Raw genomic sequence first — 23,721 nt, 5'->3', positions numbered from 1 at the left:
AAGATACACACTAGGGCTGAGATACATGTGCAGGCAAGGTTCACCTAAATGCAAGATACACACTGAGGCTGAGATACATGTGCAGGCAAGGTTCACCTAAATGCAAGATACACACTGAGGCTGAGATACATGTGCAGGCAAGGTTCACCTAAATGCAAGATACACACTGGGGCTGAGATACATGTGCAGGCAAGGTTCACCTAAATGCAAGATACACACTGAGGCTGAGATACATGTGCAGGCAAGGTTCACCTAAATGCAAGATACACACTAGGGCTGAGATACATGTGCAGGCAAGGTTCACCTAAATGCAAGATACACACTAGGGCTGAGATACATGTGCAGGCAAGGTTCACCTAAATGCAAGATACAACCTAGGGCTGAGATACATGTGCAGGCAAGGTTCACCTAAATGCAAGATACACACTAGGGCTGAGATACATGTGCAGGCAAGGTTCACCTAAATGCAAGATACACACTGAGGCTGAGATACATGTGCAGGCAAGGTTCACCTAAATGCAAGATACACACTAGGGCTGAGATACATGTGCAGGCAAGGTTCACCTAAATGCAAGATACACACTGAGGCTGAGATACATGTGCAGGCAAGGTTCACCTAAATGCAAGATACACACTGAGGCTGAGATACATGTGCAGGCAAGGTTCACCTAAATGCAAGATACACACTGGGGCTGAGATACATGTGCAGGCAAGGTTCACCTAAATGCAAGATACACACTGAGGCTGAGATACATGTGCAGGCAAGGTTCACCTAAATGCAAGATACACACTGAGGCTGAGATACATGTGCAGGCAGCCATATGTCACCTAATATGGCTTTCTGAATTTGTATGCTGCTGCCACCCTACAACATGGGGTTGGGCAACATGTTTGTGCCACCTAAACTGACTTTCTGCATTTGTATTATGCTGCTGCCCTGCAGCAAGGGGTTGGGCAGCATGTTTTGTGCCACCTAAAGTGACTTTCTGCATTTTTATTCTGCTGCTGCCCTGCAACTCGGGGTTGGGCTTCATTTTTGTTTCACCTAAACTGACTGTCTGCATTTGTATGCTGCTGCCACCCTGCAACATGGGGTTGGGCATTTCTGCATTTGTATGCTGCTGCCGCCCTGCAACGTAGGGTTGAGCAATATGCCTGTGGCACCTAAACTGACTTCATGCATTTGTATGCTGCTGCCGCCCTGCAACATAGGGTTAGGCAACATGTATCTTTATTCAAGCACTTATGTAACTAAGTAAGCCGCCCTGCAACAGGGGGTTAGGCAACATGTATGTTTTTGCAAGCACTTATGCAACTAAGTAAGCCTTCCGTAACAGTGCCACGATGCTAAGGGCTGCTATGCACTTTATAAATGCAAATAAATAAATAAATACAAATGTCTGAGGATTTCAAATGTTTTGGGACACCCCTCTATAACTGTGCACTGCCTTGAAGAAACCACACCGAACTTTCATTCGGAGGTGGCCATATACTTTTTTTGCAAAGCTTGTTGAGGATTCGTCGAACAGCGCCAAAGTTAGAAGTCACCCAAAAAGTGCTCTTCCTATGGGTTGAGCATCTTAACCATAACTACATGGCTGCTACTATACTAAGGAGGCCTGCACATTGGAGACTCGGAATGTAACATCAAACCTTGCCCTGAGACCCAGCACCTCCTCATCTAAATTTCTTTAATTCTCTCTTCCAGAGGAATTGAAACATTTCCCAGAAACGAGAAGCAGGACTGCACTCAGACACCCAATGAAGTGACAGATGTTTCATCCTTTTTATACTCCAATTCAAATTGTTTGGTTATCTGAATGAGTGTATATGGTTCATGATTACAAACTCTTTAATGTTAGGATGAATTTGAGAAATGTGAATTGATCAATAAACCTACTGTGCATTATGAATGTTATGTTAATAGATTTTGTAACACACACCACTGCCATTTTCATAGTCTTCAGGTGCACTGAAGGATTTGAAAGAGAGTGGGTGCATTGGGTTAGTCAGAAGAAAAGTGTACATGCAAGACTACAGCACGCCTGTTCATGCACCGTGGATGAGACTACCCGGAGCTCTTTACTTAACTCTATTGCTCATAATGCTCAACACACCCAAAAGCCTCAGGGCGCTCTGCATGTGCGAGCTTCCTATCTGTTTTGTGATTAGAGGCATTGAAGGATTTGTGTCCGCAGAGCATACCCTGTGCACTCCTGTTTCAGGGATGTGTTGGCTGAGGGCTGTTGTGTGTTAGTTGGATTGTAGATGTTGAGTTGTGTTCTTTGAGGTCTGGTGGTTAGTCGATAAATAGCCACGTGTGAGTGGCTATATTGATTTATATGTGAAGAGTTTGGTGTAGAGCTTGAGGAATAGCAAGTAGGTCTCCAGGTATCAGCATTCATGTGCTAGGGAGTCTTCTCAGTTGGGAACTCATAGTGCCACTATTATGTGTGTTGAGGTAGCATCCTCTTGATGTGGTTGAGGGCCTTGCATTGCTTTTCTGGTAAGGCTCGCCAGTTGGTGGGTGCCAGTTGTGTGGTCCACTGTTACCTGTCCTTCAGGATCTGTTGATGTTTACAATGACGGGGTAGTGGTTGTTCTTTGGGTTCTGGTTCGCAGTTGTACTCAAATTATAAAGTATTTTTCCAAATGGGTATTGGGAATGGTATGGCGTCCTCTCATTATTTGTTCCACATCATGGGTCTGAGTGCATATGTGGTGCTTTGTTTCCTTTATTTACCAATGACAGGTACTTTTTCTGTGACCTATGCATGTATAGTGTGCAATCTGTAGTAAGTAGCTCGTGACATACGAGCGTGGAATTCTACATGTAGAATTCCACGCTCGTATGTCACGAGCTACTTAATACACAATCCCTAGGCAGTGGGCAACAGAGTTTTGCCACTATGGTGGATGTTGGGGGTTGGATGCGACCTCCGGCGCTGTCCAGTCGCTCTGTCCCGGCCGGGAATGCCCCATTTATTTATGCTGCACGCGGCGGCGTGCAAACGTCACGCCGCCGCATGCGCGCCCCGTCATCGGGCAGCGCCACATTCCTCCTTTTTCGGGAGGATAACAACAAACACTCAAAAACTTCATACTGCAAATCAAAACACAATACCCCTATAACATTTCAAATCCCCCCTTCTAAAACACCCCTTTATTAACATCCACCCGGGTCCCCCTACTTAACAGTTCCCATCGTCAGGATGATCAGACAACTGTCCCAACACGTAGTCGCTGAGGTGAGCAGGTTTCCCTCGCCCAGCCCTCTGGGGGTACCTCCTACTCATCTCCGGCACAGGTGATCTGTCCATAGGCATTCCCCGGGCCGGGGACTCAGGCAGACAGGGTGCTTCTCCCTCGTCTTCAGGGACCACCCCAAAGTCCGGATCAGGGGGCGGATCAGTTCTTGGATCGCATAGCTTCTTAAAGAAGCTCACGTTGCGAGTTACCGCAGACCGGCCGTCCGATGCAGTCACCATGGATCCCTTGACTGCAACGACGTCCAGCGGCTCTGGCTCATATGGTAGGGAGAGCTTTCCATGGGGGTGTCTATTCCGAATGAGGACCTTATCCCCCTGCTCCAGCCGCTGCGGGCGAAGCCCTCTCCGGATGTTCTCCTGCTCGATCCTTGTTCGCCGGTCTGTCTCTACTTGTTGGTTGTCAATCACCCCTGGTTCTTTCTCTCCCACCTCCGGTAAGAGCCCCCGAGGGCACCACTTGAATAACGCCTCTGCCGGGGCCACTCCGGTGGATGCATGCGGCGTGGTGCCTTCAGGAACTGATAAAGAGCTCTCTGGAGGGACTGCCCCTGGCCCTGGGCGATTCTGAAGGTCTTATTTAGAGTCCTCATCAGCCGTTCAGCTTCGCCGTTAGCCCTTGGCCAGAGGTGCGTGACCTTCCTGTGCAACACCCTGCAGCTCTCCATCAGTTCCGAGAACCATTCACCCTGGAACGGCACCCCGTTGTCCGAGCACAGCGTGTGGGGGAAACCATGGGCCGCAAACACCTTTTCCACGGCCACCACCACGTGCTCAAACGCCACTGACTCCACGAATTCCACTTCAGGGTACCTTGAGAATTCGTCGACCAGCACCAGGAAGTGGGTGCCCATCGCGGTGGAACCAAAGTCCGTATGAACGACTTCCCACGGTCGCGTCCCCCGAGGCATCACTTCTACTACAGGCTCACGCTGCAGGGGAGACGCCGCCTGACACCAAACACAGGCCGCCACGAAGTCGTCCACTTTCCACTCCAGTTCCGCGAACCACACTTTCAGCCTTAAGTGGGCCTTGGTCTTGGCGGTGCCCTGGTGACCACGGTGTGCAAGGGTGATCACGTCCCTCACCTTCGATTGGGGCACGACAATTCGATCTCCCCGGAGCAGAAGGCCGGATGCTGAAAATGATAACTCCTCCCGGACCTTCCATAGCTGCTCAAGTCCAGTTCTGGCCTCCTGAGTTCGCCACGCCAGGGCTTCCAGCACCGACTTCCAGGAGCCCTGTTGCATGGAGTGCCTTAGGATTTTGAAACACTCATCGTCCGCTGCAGCTGTCTCAAGCTCCTCTAGGGGCATGGCATTTGGCGTGGCCACCTCCACCACCACCCGGACATGCTCCTCGGCCTCCTCAGCACAGGTGTCCTGGTCTTCCACTCCGGGCACCCCAGGGTGTCTGGAGAGATAGTCTGCAGCGTTGTTGGCCCCCGGCCGGTACACCAGGGTGACTCCGTATTCCAGGAGAGCAAGCATCCACCGCTCAATTCTTGCTGGCGGCTTGGATGATGACCCCACCAGGATGGGAAGCAGTGGCTTGTGGTCCGTCACCACCATCAAGGACGTAGAGCCGGAAGTGCCTGCAGCCCAGAGTACGGCCAACGCCTTGCGCTCAATCTGCGAGTACTGTTGCTCTGCCTCCGACAGCGCCTTGCTGGCGTGAGCCACCAGGCGGACACCCCCATCACAGATCTGCGTCAGCACCGCGCCCAGGCCAAACGGCTGGCATCGACAATGATCTCTGATGGTAATGTGGGATCAAAAAATGCCATGGTGTCCTCTACTGCCAGGGCGCCCCTGATGTCATCAAAGGCCGCTTGATCAAGCCGGCCCCAGTTCCAGTTGGTATCTTTCCTTGTCAATGCTCTGAACGGTTCCGACCTTGAGGCAAGATTCTGGATGAACTGTCCACAGTACGTAACCATGCCCAGAAAGCTCCGCACATCAGACACAGAATCTGGAGGCCGCGCCCTTTTAATGTCCTGGATCTTCTTGGGATCAGGTGATACCCCCCTTCTTTAAACACAAAGCCAAAGAACTCTATCGATGGTCACAGAAATTTGCATTTCTCCTTATGGAGGGTGAGGCCCAGGGACTGCAGCCTCTCAAACGTGTTTGCCAGCCGCCTCAGGTGGTCTACCTCCGTTCTGGCAAACACCAGGATATCATCACTGATATTTAGGACGCCTTCCAGATCTGCTAGGGCCATCGGATGATGTTTTGGAAAACCTCTGCTGCCGAGGACACACCAAAACTCAGTCTCTTGTAACGGTATAGCCCGCGGTGTGTAGTAAAGGTGGTGATATACCTCGACTCGGGGTGGAGGACAACCTGGTAGTAGGCCGCTCGGAGGTCCAGTTTTGAAAAGAAGTGAGCGCCCTGTACCTCGGCAATGATATCGTCTATCGTCGGTGTCAGATGTCTCTCTCTTAATTGATTTGTTCGGCAACCTCATGTCAACACAGATTCTGGTTGTGTGGGCTTCCGTGCACCACAATTGCGGACACCCAGGGAGTCGGACCCTCCACCTTCTCTATGATGTCGAGATCGACCAAGTTGTCCAGCTCCTTGTCGACGTGTTCACGAAGGTGAAAAGGTACCCTGCGATGTTTCAGGGCGATGGGCTGCACAGATTCATCAATATGTAGTCTCACTGGGTCACCAGCCATCTGCCCAATCCCCTTCAATAGTGCGGCATACTTCTCAAGCAAATCATTGATGTCCTCAAGATAGACGGAGTATGCAAAACTGACGATGCTGAGGGCCTTCGCCGCTGCACAGCTCAGCAAGGTATTGTTGCTCACCGGTGTTACGTAGAATCGTGCTATGATATGGGATCCATCATGCTCCACCTTCACCACAAAAACACTGTCTAGTGGGATAGGGTCCAGACCGCCAAATGCAAAAATGCGGGCTTTGGGTGCGACCAACTTGGGAGGCCGGTCCATAGCGTCATAGTGCCCACGGGCCATCACATTGACGGACGCCCCCGTGTCCACCAGGACCGGGACTGGAGATTGATTTACCTCCACCACGCACCTTGGCTGTCTCCTGTTCTTTCCTTTCAGGACCTCCACAATGGAGACAAAGTACATGTTCTCTTCCTCCTCTTCATCTGTTTCTTCCACCTGTGCATTCTCCTCGCTCTGGTCCACCTGAGCGACGTTGGGCGGTCGACCCTGGCGAATGAAACCGGGCCGGGCCTCGCGGCACCAACACAGGCATTGCCGGCTTGCACACCCTTGAGAAGTGGTCTGGCAGCCCACACCGTCCACAAGTCTTTCCAGCCGCAGGGCATTCCGTTGGGTGGGTCAGGTCATACCGACACTTTTGGCAAGCCTCCCCTGCCCTCCCGGGTCTCTCCCGGGGACCGCAGCCAGGTCTTCTGGTGCACCTGCCACCGCGCCACATTGCACACACTTCCTCAGTCTTGATGGAGCGCGAACCAGCCTCCATTCTAGCTGCCCTCGCCTCGGACACCTCATGGCACCTCCCCGGTTCAAGGATGCGTGGAAGCGTGATTCCGGGCTGCCTTAATACTTGGCGCCTAAGCTTGCCTGAAGAACACATCTGGATGAGCATAGTCCTGATCATATCTTCTGCATCGCCCCAAGCACAGGCCAGCGACAGGCGCCTCAGGCGCCAATAGAAGGTGTCCAAAGTCTCGTCCTCTTTCTGTTTGGCGGACAGCATCACAAAGCATTCATAGTCCGTGTTGGCAAGAGGCAGAAAATGAGCTTGAAGGGCGGCCTTCGCCTGACCGTAGGATCCATCCCCCGGCGGAAGTGATTCAAAAATCTCCTGAACTGAGGGCGCTGCCGAGTATAACATGGTTGCCACCCTGGTGTCATCATCAACCACTTGAGTGGCTCGAAAGCACATGTCCAGGCGGTCCACCCACCTCTTCCAACTGGGCCCCATGCTGGAAGGTGGGCCCGAGACATCAAACTCCGGGATGGGCTGCAGGGCCGCATGTGCACGTGCCTGGGCCATAGCAGGAAGAATTTGCTGAACAACTGGTGCTACCGCCGGCTTCACGGGAGGCAGAGGACCTGGAGGACCTACTTGAACAACTGGAGGCTGCTGCACCGGCTGCACTGGAGGTAGTGGGCCTGAAAGCAACACTTGAGCATGTGGAGGCTGCTGCACCACTGCTGGCTGTGCACCATCCTGATCCTCAGTATCACTCATTAGTTCGAGCACACAGGCACCCCCAGCGTGGAAAGCGGGGGCCGCAACTCAAACTCCGAGCCACATCCAGGCAAAAGAAAGCTCACCCTGAGAGCAAAGATGACCAGAGTATACTGTCCCCCTCCACAGGTGACCATGAACAGCCTCTGTCCCGCCACCAGGCCTGATGAGTCTAGTGTGCAAACTGAAGAAAAGTCACTGCAATACACCTCTGTGATGATGAAGAGGATGAAAAATAGTAGGGCCACCAGTCTGATGATGAAGAGGATGAAAAAGGCCCCAGCCTTCAACTGTTCCAGAAATTGAGACAAAAAAGAGTTATGGGCTATGCAGGCCCAGCCATTGTAGCCCTCCTCCTTGCTTGCACTCGACGTAAGAGACCCAAGAAAATGAAAAAATCACAATTTGGGCATATGTGTATGCAGGTATAGCTGCTTGCTGACAGGATTTCCAAAAATTAGGTCTGGATGCTCTTCACTGCTCGAACCGGAGCTCAGTGAAGTTCCACGGCCTGATAGGTAAAATGGCCACCAGCCGCGTGGGTGACGCACGGCCTGCGGCTTGAAACGAAGTCTTAGCACGACTTTGTTGCAGTAAAAAAATTGCAGAAATATTCACCGCTGGGCCCAGGCATCGTCTCCCCCACTCGTCGCCACTGTTGGGGGTTGGTTGCGACCCCCGGCTCTGTCCGTGAGCCCCGGACCCAAAGGACTCACACTCCACACGTCCTCTTGCTTCGGGCTTCCCGGTCGCTCTGTCGCGACCGGATATGCCACGTTTATTTATGCTGCATGCGGCAGCATGCAAACGTCATGCCGCCGCGTGCGCGCCCCGTCATCGGCACAGGGGAGGAGGTAAAGTGCCTGTGTCTTTCTCAGCCTACATTTGATTTGTAGGTTTCTACTCAATCGTATTTCTCCGATTGGTACTGTGGGATTTGTGGTTTGATGAATTAAGCTCTGTGAGATGTCAGTGCTCTGGGAGCAATGCAGTATACTTTGAAGTATCCAGTGCAGAGTGCAAATGGCTGGGGTTATGTGTTCCGTCTTACCGAGTCTGAGAAGTAGTCAGACCTCTTATTTTATGCCTGTAGTTTCTTCATAAGTTATACAGGGATGACCAGGTGTATGTTATTAGAGTAGTTTGTAGTCGGCAGAACTAGGTATACATCAGCTAGCATTATATGTGAAAAGGTAAGACAGGGCATAATCTGTCTGAATGAGGTTGAAGGATTGTTTCACGTGTGAGGCCATTTCCCATTAGTATTCTGAGGTTCTTGATCTGCGCAGGTGTTGTAGGACAGTTGCCCATTTCTGTGGCCATGGAATGGGTGCTTCCGCCACAAGATTTGATGAGACTATTATTATTATATGTTTGTCCATTTGGGTTTCAAGCTGTTGGCCATCAGCCAGGTGTTTACTAGTGTGAAGCAGTTTCTAAAGTTGCTGCTCCTGTTTCCTTCTTCAGTCATTTTAAACATGTGTTGTGTGTCTGTGTGAGGAATTGCCATCTGGCAAGAGTGTAGAATTCCAGTTGTTATTTTTATGAATTAATAAAATGATGCAGGTAAGTCCATCTCAGAAAGAGGGATCTGCTAACCATACCCCCTTTTCCCTAAGCTTGATGCCAAAGGCATAGTGTTACATGTGCCCTACTACCTCAGCCTCCTCATCTGCAGCCCTTAATCATCAGTGGTGCAGACCAGCTTAAAAGGCTATTGGTGCCTCTCGACCAATGGGGTGACAGCAAATTCACTTCAGCACAGTAGCTGGATTAAAATCTGCGCCTCTGTTCCAAAACTACATAAATATGATGCGTTATCCGGTGGCTGGTTAATCTCCAAACATACGCCATGGTTTATGGTGGTTGGTAATTCACATACTAATTAAAACCACCTCTTATTTGGACCCTACACAGGTCAACACTGTGAGCCCAGGTCAGCTGTGGAAGGGCTGTCCATGTTCAAGTCAGCCTGTTTCTGCCAGCAAGCAGGACAAGAGAGTGAAATACTATGCCTCTCTTTTGGGCTGTGTGTCACTCTATATATCAACTTGGATTTAAAAATATTAAGTAGGCATTTTGTATGTTGACAGGTAATCTCTGTGATAGGTATATTGTTTCACTCCAACCAACCATTTGTGTGCTTTATATGAGCCATACAATGATCCTACCCAAACGTGCATGATAAATTATGCCTACAGTGGTTTTATTTCCAAGAGACACTTGTCCAGAAGTTGTTATTTACCACTAAGAGAAATGTGTCCATAAGCGAATTCTGTTAGTCTACAGTTGTTTTTTTTATTACCATATGACATATCCCTCAGAAGCATTTGAACGAGAAAGTGTGAATTTGTTTCTATTGTATTGTTGAAAGAATATATGTGTTGCAAGAAGAGCACAACATGTTCTGATTTTCTTTCAAAGGTGCTGGAACGATACAATCTAATTTAACAATTTAGTATACAACCTCTGAGCAAGCTCCCCTTGGGAGCAGGGAGGTAAAACACGCCTGGAGGTTTTACAGTTTGTACCATTCTGAAATAAATTGGTTGGCTTTATTTAAGCTTTAACAACTCCTGGTCCATTTGGTGCATGCTTCAGTGAGTGGTAATGATGGTGCTCACACAGGATTTTGTTCATATTATTTGAAAAGACATTTTTTACAAAAGAGTTAAGGTCAAACCAACAAAAAAACCTGCAGACTCATATGTACGGAATTCCATAACCATGCTGATTGAAGAGGGAAGAGGTGACCTCCCCAGCTTACCCATCTAAAGGTACCAGATGTAAATTGGAGGAAGCAGGGTGCAGACATCTCCCGGGGGTATAGCGGCAAAGGTTAGATTTAATAAAGACGGCCAATTTGCCATACAGCACACAATACACAATGCACAGTGTCTTGAACTTTATTTGTGTTTCCACTGGCAAACAGTGCAGTGAACGCAAGATAGGGGAGATATGGTTTCTCCGGCCAGCTTTCACCAGTACCCTAGCAGCTGCATTTTGTATTCTTTGCAGATGATCAATGTCCACCTAAGGCAGGCCAAGGTATAAGGCGCTGCAGTCAAGCTAGCTGAAGATAAAAGCATTAACAATTTCAATTTTGTGTGAGAAACCAAAAAACTCTAAAAGATATATAATTGGCCCCAGATGAAAGAAGCATGCACTGAAAACTTGAGGAAACTGGCTCTCCAAAAATAGTAAAGAGTCGAGCCAGAAATCCGGGTTCCTACATTTTTGCAAAGGCATAGGGCAGTTACCTAGTGAAGGGGGACAAAACCGAGACACCCATTCAGATATGTCTGCTAACCCATAGATATCAACTTGTGGGTTAACTGTATATGCTGAGCACACTAGCAGCTCAGTCATCTGAAGATTTAACCTGAGCCTGTTTTGATGCATCCGGCTACTGACCTGCTCCAGGCATAATTTTAACTTATTTCCAACCTGTACAGCATCCTCTTCAAGTTGAAAGATTAGCTTTGTATCACATGCATAGATGTAAAAACGGACACCCGCTGATCTCATTATATGAGCCAATGGTCTCATGTACAGATAGAAAAGGAGTGGGCTTAAAGAAGAGCCCTGCGGAAATCCACAAGAGATTGGTTTTATGCTGGATTCAAAAGGTGGACAGACCACCACCTGTGATCTGTCAGCTAAAAAGCAGGCATGCTACTTCCGGGCGCTATCTCCCACCCGCAGACTACTTAATTTGGCAGATGAATATCGTGATCTAGAGTGTCAAATGCTGCTGATAAGTCCAATAAAATGAGAACCCAGTGACCATACGATCAACTGCTCATCTTAAATTGTCCACGAAGGCCAGCACAACCAATTCCGGGCTATGGCCAGGTCTAAAACCTGCTGTAGCCGGATCCAGTCATCCATGTTTCCCTGCATGTGCTTGGAGTTGCTTTGTAGCAAGACTCTCCATGAGCTTACTAACATAGGGGAGAAGAGAAATGGCTCTATAGTTTGCGCAACAAGAAGGATCTAATGAAGGTGTTTTCAACAAAGTGCAATCACTTCACTGACTGCTTTTAATATCCTTGCTGGGCAGGGATAGCAGCATGATCCAGAGGGTCTATATTTCACCATCACCTCCAAAAGTTGAGCTATTCTAACTTGAAAAAGGCAGCAAAAGCCCCCCTCTCCCACAAGAAGATTTCTGATACTCACCAGCTTATCCTAGCATTGAGCCTATGGGTCTAATTCCCGAAATTCCTCATGGATCTTATTTATTTTATCCAAGAAGAACTCACTCTGTCCTTCGCAGAAATGTTGAGAGTGCATCATAATCTTCTTGTTCGCTGTCTGCTCCCATGATTCATTCAGCACTTTAAACATGTCCTGGGTTACATTGGCTCTCAAACAAATCTGATTGGAATAGTAACTCCTTGTTTGCTTGCCTGATATTTTTTTTAAAAAAGCATTTATCTTTTCTTTTGGCATTTTCCTCCTGTTTTTCCTCTAGATTTTTTGAGCCACCCCAACATCCTGTTTTTTAACCCTTACTGTGCTGGAAATTCATTCCTTCTTACTTCGCTCTGCTATTCCTTTTCTTCAGAGAGCCTGGTGCCAACTTCTCTACCGCCTTGGAGAGTTTATCATAAAACCTCTCCAGCAGTACAGTTGGTTCTGCAGAGGAACCTACCAAATTTACATCATCAAAAAAGGTCCAAGCTTATATATATTTATATTGTCCCAATTATTTAATTCAAAGTACGGGGTCAGTCTCCAGTGTTATTGTAAAAAAGATCCCAGCATGATCGGACGATAGAATCGGTCAAGGGGGTGGGGGTCACCACTACCTAGGTGGCGTTGTCAAAAATACAGACCATGTTAAAAGCGATTCAACATTTTGTAAGCTATGAAGCCGTTAATGTACACATCTGAAATGTGGCATGCACGGGCGCCCTCCTCAAAATATTACTTTGGAATATTTTCAGATTTGTTCATGCAAGCATTCAAAAGTTATTGAAAAAAGTAATTTTCTGATATGCAATAAAGGTGTGTGTTTCCCCTTTTGCATTGGTTTGCCCCATAGGGAAAATGTCTATGATTTTCTAATGAGGACAGCCCAAACTGCAGGATGGATTTTCGCCAAATAAGAAACAAGTTCAGCACAAACCGTTCAAAGGAAATACTTTGTTGCTTTGGTGTAAATCCTTCAAGTAGTTTTTAAAATATTTGGCAGACTTGCTGGACACAAGCATTTTCAATTATGAAAAGCAGACATCTTGAAAAAATCCAGATCCTTTTTTCAAAACAGTACTACAATTTTATAAAGGAAGTGAGTAAGGTAGTTTTGAGACTGGTGAGAATATTGGCAGTGTAAGAGAGGAGGTTTTGGGAAGGTTTGGTTTGGGCATAATGTAGATTTGTTGTTTTTTTTCAAACTTTTTTCTGACATCTAGATCTGAATCTCTCTTTGTTTGCAGTGGCAAAAGAAAAAAATAATTACTTTACAAATATGAAATATCGAGATGCGATAAGCACATTAAATGATAGAGGAAGGGGAGTATTTTAAGTTAATTTAGAAAGCAATCCCCATTTTATTATTACAAAAATACCGGGATTTCTTTCTACCTACATTTACCGAAAATGTGAGGGAGTATTATATTAGGGAGCTATTGTTGTTTTGGGGGCATAGGATTAGCTTTAAAAGCTTTAATCCTGTTTATTACTTTGAAAACTATGTGTGCAGCAGAACCTGGAGTGGTGCCAGTGCATGGTTGTAATCGCCTTCCTTTTGATTGGACAAGCTTGTCATAATTTAACTGTGAAGATCTCGATTTTCTATGCACGTCGGCAGTGAAGGTTGCTCCATTTCCCCACCTTCCTTGCCCTCACCCAGTATCCTATTAGTAAACTGTTGCATTACCCTGTTGCATTACCCCACCTCCCACTTTCTCGCCCCAGTAACCCAATAGTAATCGGATGCGTATCCTCCACCTCTCTCTTCCTCATCCCAGTACCCCATAAGTAATGCTACTTTTTCTGCCACTTCCGTCTTCGTTGTCCGATTACCCTGTCATCTTTCTATTCTTCGTCCCACTATGTTACTAGTGTGCTTAGGGTTGGTGGTCTAATTATTAAGGGGCTAGCTTCCAACACCTGCCAAATTTTGTAGCATTATATTAGCACCGTAACATCACTTCAACAGAAGTTTTTAACTGAATATATATATCAGAGTCGGCGATAGTGGCTCTTTAATTATAGTGAAGTTGGACTCCCAATAGGAGGAGCACATTTTAAGCCGCTTATACATTCAATCAATCAGGATAAAACATTCCCCAAAAAGATATACATTCAGCACTGTATTTATTTAGAATCCATCCATGGGAGCAAAGTTTTGGATGTAAGGATCCAAAAACCTGGCATTCCAAAACAGTTTCCAATGCATGCTCACTCAGAGTGTGCAGATTAGTTGCCTCCAGGGTGCATGTGGCATGGGTGGAGGCCTTGACCCAGACAAAGTGGTCTCTGGAAGGAAATGCTAGCAGGTTATTCACATTGTGGGCATGCTGAGCTTCTAGGAGGTGCCGTGAATTGGCCACATTGCATACTCTGGACAGGGTGGCCACCTACATGTCCTCAGGCCATGTCCATGGGGCACACATGGTGCATAGCAGGTGCTTGGGTCATGGTTGAAACCCTTTCTGCAGTTAAGGTTATCTTTGAAAATGGCTGCAGGCTATATCCAGTGTCCACCTTTGGGCAGATACAGTAAGAGGTAAATCTGTGAGTTTCTGGATAGGTAACGGTGCAGATAACTGTATCTTGCTTTTTTTCTTTCAATTTACTTTATATCATGAATGGAATAATGGCCAAAGAAGACAGATTTATTACAGCAAATCCTACTATGATATAAGTTTGTCCAGTTTAATATATCCTCAGAAAGTCCTCTGGGAATGCTAACCCAACTGGTCACGAAAATGTTAGATATTAGATAATAAAATGCAGCAAAAGAATAGGCTTTCTATCTAGAATAAAGGCAATAAGGCCAACACCCCCAACACTGTTGTTGAAGGTCAAATGACTTTCTGAACAAGACCCTTTAAAAGAAATAGTACACCGTAAGGCTGTTCTATGACCCCTAGCAACGATTGGAGCGGGAGAATGAATGATCATTTCTGATATGTCTCTAAATGATGTGACAGCCAATAATCTCAACCTGTTTTATCCTAGTGCTCCCTGTGTTAGTCTCCATGGACCCTTAAATTCATCTGACATTGTGTAAGATGGATTGCCTGAAAACCCATTGCATCAGGAGATCATGGGTTTAGCTTGACATAAGACCGCTACAAATGGTTCCACATCCATATTATTTGCGTTGATTCAAGGTATAGGGGTCATAATAATTGTTTAGAAATTAAAGACCCACTATACAATACATGTAATTCAGAACTGTAGCAACCTGTCTATCTAAATAACCCAAACAACTCTGATATGATGGGCAGTTCTAAAACGCTCCAAAGATTACCAAGCTTTCTATATGATTTGCTGGCCAAGATTCTGTAATTGAAAAACATATTGTGAGTTTGAGTGGGTGATTTCTATAGCTCTTAGCTCACTATTGCTGCTGAATATACAACAAAGGTCTTTTTCTGCCGTTCCGACTGCTGGGAGAAGATTCATCTCCCCTTCAGTTTATGCTCCAGTTTCTTCTACGAGTATATGGGTTGGTGAAGACCGTGGAGGTGGGGAGCCAAAGAATTCATGGATAGAGCCGAGCCATGACGCATGGCTTGTCTCCTGGAGCCAAATGCAAGCTGAGCCAGCAAACAATGCATACCTTACCATCTGCCGCCTCACCCTCAAACACAAAGCACAAGCCTGTCATTCTGCCTGTGCAATCCCTGCAACAGAAACATGATACCTGACATCCTCCCCTTTCCCCCACAACACAATCCAATGCCTGATGTCCTGTCTGCCTGCCCCTAGAAGAGGAAACCTATACTTGATATCTCAATTTTGAAAGATACAGCACAATAAAATTAAATATGTCCTGATTCACACACTTTATGTAAGATGGGATTTGATTCCAATCAGCACATTAGACACTTGGCCACATGATTTCTCATCTCTAGCTGAAATACATGTGTTTTAATGTACAGTTTTAAGGGTGTAAAATACACAAATCATATTATCACCAAACCTGACAAATGCAATAAAACTTTTCTTAAGCAGAAGAGTGATTACAGCTTTATTCTCATCATCCTGAATGTAACTATACACATACCAGAATGCACAGTAATGATGGCTTCAACACTCCACTAAACAATGTGATTTGCAATAGTACATTCAAGATTTAGAAATACCATAACAAAACTGTGTGAAAAGGTCAGCTACCTGTTGAATTTAGAAGTGTACCCAAGTGTACCCTATTGCATTTAGAAGTGTTCCCAACTGCATTTAGAACTGTCCCCACTTGCATTTAGAAGTGTACCCAATTGCAGTTAGAAGTCGCGCCCAACTGCACTTAGAAGTTGTGACCAATAGCCTTTCTGAGAAAGTTGAATTTAGAAGTGTACTCAAGTGTACCCAATTTGCATTTAGAAGTGTAACCAACCGCATTTAGAAGTTGCGCCCAATAGCCTCTGTGAGAAAGCTAAAATTTGGAAGTGTACCCAATAGCATTTGAAGTGGTGACCATTAGCCTCTTGGGGAAAGCTGAATTTGGAAGTGCCCCCAATTGCATTTAGAAGTGGTCCCAACTGCATTTAGAAGTTGCACCCAATTGCAGTAAGAAGTTCTGCCCAATTGCATTTAGAAGTGTACCCAATGGCATTTAGAAGCTGCGCCCAATAGTCTCTTTGAGAAAGATGAATTTAGAAGTGTACCCAATTGCATTTAGAAGTTGCACCCAATAGCCTCTTTGGGAAAGCTGAATCTAGAAGTGTACCCAATTACATTTAGAAGTTGCGCCCAATAGCCTCTGTGAGAAAGCTGACATTTGGAAGTGTACACAATTGCAGTTAGAAGTTGTGACCAATAGCCTCCTGGAGAAAGCTGAATTTGGAAGTGTACCCAATTGCATTTGGAAGTGCACCCAATTGCATTTAGAAGTGTTCCCAACTGCATTTAGAAGTTGCGCCCAACTGCGTTTAGAAGTGTTCCCAACTGCATTTAGAAGTGTTCCCAAATGCATTTAGAAGTTGCGCCCAATAGCCTCTCTGAGAAAGCTGAATTTAGAAGTGTACCCAAGTGTACCCAATTGCATTCAGAAGTTGTGACCAATAGCCTCTGTGAGAAAGCTGAAATTTGGAAGTGTACCCAATTGCATTTAGAAGTTGTGACCAATTGCCTCTTGGAGAAAGTTGAATTTAGAAGTGTACCAATGGCACGGAATTGCATGACGTACATAATTATGCTTTGGAATGAAGGAAATACATCATACCACACCCCACTTACTCTCTCCCTTACACCACCACTCAACTAGAACACAGAGATACTATGACACCATTCGGTATAACTGTTCTCATATCAACATCTCCCGCTCACTCCCATCACTCTGAGTAAACATTGCTGGTTTCGCACCCCCCAGCCAGGCGTTCTCCTCAGGCCTAACGCAGCCACACTCGATCTGGATAAAAGCCGGCCAGAGCGAACACATACTACTGATCTCTCAACCACCACACCTACCGCTAAGAAGCAGCTACCACTTGAATTCCGCACCAGTTGCACACATACATGGTGCGCACACGCACTTTTTGGACTCTCTCTTCTCTCTCTACTGACCTGAACTTCGGTTCCCAAGGGCATTCAACCTACCAGCGCCTTCAGACCATACCAATGGTATATAAGGCGCTATATAAGTGCAAAATAACAATAACAATAACTTGTAGTCATTTTTTACACAGTCTTGGAGCTGGATATTGCAATGCCTGGCAGCAAGATATAAACTAAGTTCTTTGAGAAAGTTGATGATTGCATGCAGTTCATGTAACTGCCATTAAGTTGCAGCTTGACTTAAATTTTTTCTATGATTGCTGACGCTTGGCTCGGCTTCAGTTGTGCTTTTCTTTCATGAGAGCACTCAAGCCGAGCTAGAGCCAGACAGTGCACTGTAACTAGGCTTGAGCCAGTTCTGGCTCCCCCACCTCTGGAAGACAGGGTGCAGGAGGCTGCAGAAATCAGCTGAAGCACAAGCTGCTCATGCTGCAGTTTGAGAACCACCAGCGACGCAGTGATTCTTTCTGTCTCAATAGAATTAAACCAAAAAATGTCCAACCTATGAGAAAGCACACACACCTCCCTACATCCTCCCCTGTAAAACCCATTTATGCACCATACAAATAATGGAAACTGCGAGGTTGGAGGTAGCCATGGTGCTATTAGCTCCATGGCTACCCCCCTTACCGCATTCCGGGTCCGGGTTCTCGGAATAGGGACTTACCGGGTCATTCAAACCTTGGAGGACCCAGTAAATCCCCATTCTGAGAACCATTCCCCATTCCCATTCGAGCCCCCATAGGGCTCAATGGGAATGGGGATGGAGCTAATAACGGGCCCTCTAATAGCAGGCCCGTTATTAGCTCACTGGTTCCTTAGCGGCTCCCGCTAAGGGACTTCGTAATCCTACAGTAAGGGCTTAACGGCAACGGCACCTTTACCGTTGCCGTTAACCCCTTACCGCCGACCTCGTAATGAGGCCCGGTGTCTTGAAAATACATCAGGAATAAAAGCAAATAAAGAAAATACTTATTGCACTGCCAGCTTCCAAGGCAATTAATGGCTAAAGACTGCCATCCAAGATGACTCCTGAAGATTACATTGACCGGGGCTCGCATTACGTACTAATGATTTTTAGTGACCTCACCGTCACTCGATAGTGTTCTAAAGATAAGGTCATTTGAGATGGCATTCGCCGCGAGGAGCTCTTCAATATTTTAAGATGATAAGCAGAGCGTGCCTTAAAGTGTGGAGTGTATGCCGGTCTGTTTTGGTTTCATAAGAAGTGCAGTAGTTTTTCTGCTTTGCAGTCACTCGCTAGAAGTTTGACAGATTATGGACCAGAGCTTCTGAGTGTTTGAGACACAAGGCAGCTGTGTGTGCTTAGCACTGCATATGTAGCACTGTGTTTGCAGAGCTTATGGTGTGACTCCCAGAGGGGTTGTGGGCATCCTGTTTTACGTCACTGTGCACAAATTAGGCATCGTTGGCCCGCACGTAGGATTCCACCTATGCCTTAAGAAACTGGGACAGGAGGCATGTCAAGCCTAGTTGAGTACACACCTGAATTTCAAAGGGGTGTGCATGCATGTCTACGTGACTGGTCGCAGGCGTCTGGTCTGAGGCTAAGCTAACCTCTCCATGTCTTACAAGTAGCCCAACAAGACCCCTTCTTGCAAGCCATGGCTGTTTCTATTTCCTTTATGTTTCCCCCCAGAAATGAGGGGTGTAGATGGAAAAACTCACTTCAGGTAGCTGGCTAGCTGGCCCCTGGATGTTGTCATACAGCTAGATTGTTAAGTACTGTACAGCGGGGAGATGAAACAGCATGGGCAAGAGCACCCTCCCCCTGAGCTGCTTGTCCACACCCTTGGAGATGTATTCATACTGCTTCATCAGAGCTGATCAATAGCTTATTTACGGAGGTTCCTGATACTACACAGTATGGCGAATAATTGATCATGGATATTTGTTTCATTCCAGACTAAGATCTACAATAAGGTAATGCTGCTGTCCACTTCCAACATGTCCATGGGAGAGATGACTGCAGGACAGATTTGCAACTTGGTTGCCATCGATACGAATCAGTTGATGTGGTTCTTTTTTCTGTGCCCTAACCTTTGGGCAATGCCAGTACAGGTAAGAGAGATGTGCTTTCATGTCCTTAATGGTACCGTCTGATTGCGTAATACTTTAGCATCAATTCATATGTCTCCCCCTACCTTCCCACCAATGTACAGAGGAGTCTGAATACATTATATTATGGACAAAGGCCTGAGAACATAATGACGGGCCTGTTGCTTCCCGTCGTGCCAGTAGTCACAGAAAAACGCATGCTCAAACAACCAGAGGTTACTGGAACAGGCGCAGCATTCTGTGTTGCCTGTTCTAGGTTCCTGCACTAACCTTGTGGAATGTAGAATAGAGAACACAGACGGCTGGGGGAAACATGCCATTGCAAAGGTAGTTGCTGAAAGTGCTGTGATTGAGCTGGCGGGATAAACCTCTATCCCAATAAAACTCCTCACTTATATTACGCTGTGCAGAACCTTATTTCAACAGTTTTAACCACTGATAAATCATCTGGGAACTGCTCCCTTCTATCACGCTAAGCCTGCTTGTGCCAGTATGGAAGGGAATATCCATTTGAAAATATGCTTTGGTTCTGGCCCAAAATTCCTAGGTCTCAGTGGGGCCACAAGCAACCCCAGGCATGTAATAACCTCATTGAGCACCCTTGGTGAGATACAGCTTGGGACAGTAGGCAGAGTGATCTCAGGGCACATGTCTGTGCACACCTATGCCACACGGGGCACTCAATAAACAGCTAAATGCGATAAAGCTATAGATCACTCATCACAGCTAGGAATTCATCTGCAATCTCCCCTTTTTGCCCCAAGGAGAAGAGGTGTGGCCCCTCAACTACAGATGGGCTACTCATAGTGGAGTAGGTCCAAGGCTGATTTACCTATGCCTTTCCTCATATAATGGCATTGATGTGCACAGAAATAAGGTCATAGGAAGCGGCTCATGTTGTAACAGTGGAATTCCCTTTTAAGAACTTAAAGCACTGGCCTTCAAAGCCAAAGTGTCCCCATTTTAGCACACCTTCGTTTACTACACCTAAACAGCCTCTTTGTCTCAATCATACTGTGATCTGGAATGCAGGTGTAATGCCCAACTTCAATCAATCATTGTAACCACACATTAATGATGCAACATGTGTAGGTGCTCCTTTTCTTTATTTTAACCAGAAAATTGCCATTTAGACAGACTGTAAAAATTCAATGAACACCTATGAAGCAAATAAATGACTACCATTAAACATTGGGAATGATTTAGCAGCTAGAGAGGCCAAGCCTCTATTTAAATTCTCAATAACTTATGGTCCACCTTGACTTTCTTGTCTTGACTGCATTATGATGTTGAAGAAAACACACTAATAAAGATCTGTGGAGGGGATCTTAATACTGATGGCTTGTTATTGAGACTATGCCTTAGCCCCATGATTTCCACCTCTACGCTGAGTGACTTGATGTCAGGATACCGATAAGCAGGGGCAACCGGTATGTGTTGTTTTTGTAGGCAGTGGAAGGAACGGACACTGTTGGCACGCAACCCCTGCACCGTTTGTTCTGGTGTCTGAAAACCCAGTCAACCAGGACAGTTGGGGCACCAAGCCAAAGCAAGGTCTCAGAAAATTAATGTCTCACATGCACACAACTGGTAAATAAAACAAAGAAGATAACAATAGAAAATAAGAGTGCAGAAGAAAAAGAAGGAGAAAATAATTGGAGAACCAGTGACAGAGTAGTTCACAAGGATTCAATGAGCATAAGAGTCTCAAAGAAAGAATCAGTCTCCGTTCTGCACACAGACACAGGTATGACACACCCCGTCACAATTCTTGACTCCTTTCCTAGAGATGACATTACTACCTCTACATATTCAGGTGGTGTCATAAACAGTCCATGCTTCAGGAGCTTCCGGACATCAATCCGTGTGTCACCGACATTCCACGCACTTGCTGCCGTCGTCTCCTTTTACCCCTAAAAGCCTTGTACAGATATCCACATAGTAAGTAGGGTCTGACCTGATCTGGAGGCATGGGTAGTGTACTCAAGTTTTCTCTGGAAAGTTCCCTTGGGGCACTACATGCAGGTGCACCCCAGGAGCTCCAAATCATGTTGCCTAATTTTAATATTGTATGACTGAGTTATGATCAACAATGCCCTAGATTAGAATATTTAGGTGGATCATACTTGCATTTCCCTACCACATCAAATTTTCTTTGGTCCTAAGAGCATGTCTAGGATGTACCCATGGATCACGAAGTCCCAAATACTGGTTCGCTCCTTGAAACACTTGTGTAGGGTGCGTTATAAATGCCACATCATATCATTTCATATTATCAAAACAATTACATCAAGAAGCAATGGATTGTGGATATTGAAATGCTCACAAGAAAGAAACGTATTCTTTTTGGCACCTAATTAATAATTTGAATGACTCTGCAAGAAATAAATAGGATATGCCTATTCCAGAAGAAACATGGATCAAATTTGTGAAGGGCATTGTTTGGGCCCTGGTGTGTCAAACAAATCAGATACAAAAAGAAGGTCCTCACAAATTGACAGTGAAGGCTTTGTTTGCCTTCTCTTTTGATTATCTTGAAACTGTTGAAACATTAAGATCTCTACAAAATATAAAGAGCCAGGGGCCGATGGGCAGGCCAATATCGCCCTGGCTTGTCAAACCTAAAAAATTGGCACATTTTGCCTGGCCATTTCTAAACAAAATAATTGAAACTAGTATTATACCTTCATCGTGGAAGAGGCTCTCACGCAGACGCAGACAAAATCCATGAAAAGGCATGTTTTGGCATGGTGGCCTGTCTTTGGCTACCTGGTCACTATCTGCTTTTTACATGTCTAATGTGGCAATTATCCCCGAGCTGGCAGGCCATTACCGCCTAAGCTAATGCACCCGGGGCCTTGGTTAGGGGCCTTGCTACGCTCAGGCCTATAACTATGAGCCCCGGGGGCATTACCTTAGGCGGTAAAGGCTTGCCCGCGAGCAGCTTATTGCCATTAGAATTCCAGGGTTTTTAGCCCCAGGATACTAATGTCGTTGTTATATTTTTCAATTAGCATTTGTTTTTGCCGTTTGAGCAGTACCCGTTAGTCCTAGAGAGAGTAGAACGCACATACTGCTTTATTACTACGGATCAACAGGGCGCCATTTTGGGCAAAGTTGATCCGTAGTAATGAATGGGGAGGTAATGTAGTGAGATGTGACAACGTTGTATGGATTAGAGATGCAGTAAAAAAGGAAAAGCAGAGCAACGGCTTCACACTTTCAGTATATTTAATACGTTTATGGTAAAATGTGCAAGTGAACAATGGGAAATTAGTAATGCATTTCAACAATAGGTGCAATTGAACAATGACAGAAAAATTCATTCAAACATGCAAGTGAACAATGGGAAATGAGTAATGCATTTGATCAATATGTTGAATTTAACAATGAGAGAAACATGAATTCAAACTTTACTGTGTATGTAAGTGATGGACAAAATAATGTGACGATACTGGCGATCGACATTTTCCAGGTAGCTAGACAAACTCTTAGTGGAGGGTACAGAAGGCAAAAGCGCTTTTGAGAGTTAGTGCAGACTTTTGTGGAAGCTGCAGCGCACTGTGGCAGGCTCGCAGGTTATATGAGATTCTTCCCAGAAATAGCAGTGTACGACGGTGAGTGAGGAGGCTTTGACACGAGGCGCGAGATGCACGCTGATGGGTTAACGGGATTACACCGTGGTAAGGCTCGCAATGGACCCAATCCACGTCCAGTGTTTCCCGTAGCATCAGCACGCCGGATACTAATGTAAGTTCTTCATGATCAATAGTTTTAAAAACATTGCATTTTTTGTTCCATTTTTCACTGTGTTTAGGTCTCTTTTGTAAAATGCCAATTGTTAAAAAGTGTCTGATATCACCTTTGGAGGCTAGCATGATTTTTATCAAACAACTCCTTCTGATTTTGAGTCTAGTGCTCAATGCAATGAGCCTCAGTTTAAGTAGTATTGAAGGCAATGATGTGTTTTCGGGAAGACCCAAGCTCAATTACCAACATTTCCCTTTAATTTGTGTAAGTGCCTTATCGGTATCAGAGGCCGAGGCCTCTAAATCATATGTAATTGCAGGAACACATTTCTGCTTGTATAAAATAAAGAAAAGCGCACAGGAATATCCTCCCATTTTACGTTCCATGCTGAGGAAATAGGTGCCAAGAACTACAGCCTTTGTATTCTTTTTGACATGAGATTTCTGTCTGATTCTCCTGTGAATATCTCCATCCCTAAACAATTAAATTCTGTCATGACTTCGGAGGCTCGTTCAGGAGAAACCATATGTAGTCAGTTTTTCTTTGGAGGATAATGTTTGGGGTAAATATCATTCTTTTCGTTTTGGAAGTGTTTATCACTAAGCGTTTTTTTTTCCAGCATATCGATTGAGGGTGTTTAGTGATCGTTGTAGAACAATTGGAGTTTGATCGTATAACCTAAT

General features: G+C 45.8%; 1 protein-coding gene across 1 annotated transcript in view; it reads left to right on the top strand.

Moving 5' to 3' along the window:
• ABCC8 (ATP binding cassette subfamily C member 8) overlaps positions 1–23,721 on the top strand; it is a 1,583,626-nt gene that overhangs the window by 580,237 nt on the left and 979,668 nt on the right. The window contains exon 10 of the mRNA XM_069623778.1: positions 19,136–19,291. Coding sequence (XP_069479879.1) covers positions 19,136–19,291 — 156 coding nt within the window. The remainder of the gene's footprint in view (positions 1–19,135; positions 19,292–23,721) is intronic.

Source organism: Ambystoma mexicanum, chromosome 11, assembly GCF_040938575.1.
Source record: "Ambystoma mexicanum isolate Mex_15411 chromosome 11, UKY_AmexF1_1, whole genome shotgun sequence".
Taxonomy (NCBI): Eukaryota; Metazoa; Chordata; class Amphibia; order Caudata; family Ambystomatidae; genus Ambystoma; species Ambystoma mexicanum.
Note: the sequence above shows the minus strand (reverse complement) of the source record. Positions and strands in the feature narration are given on the sequence as shown.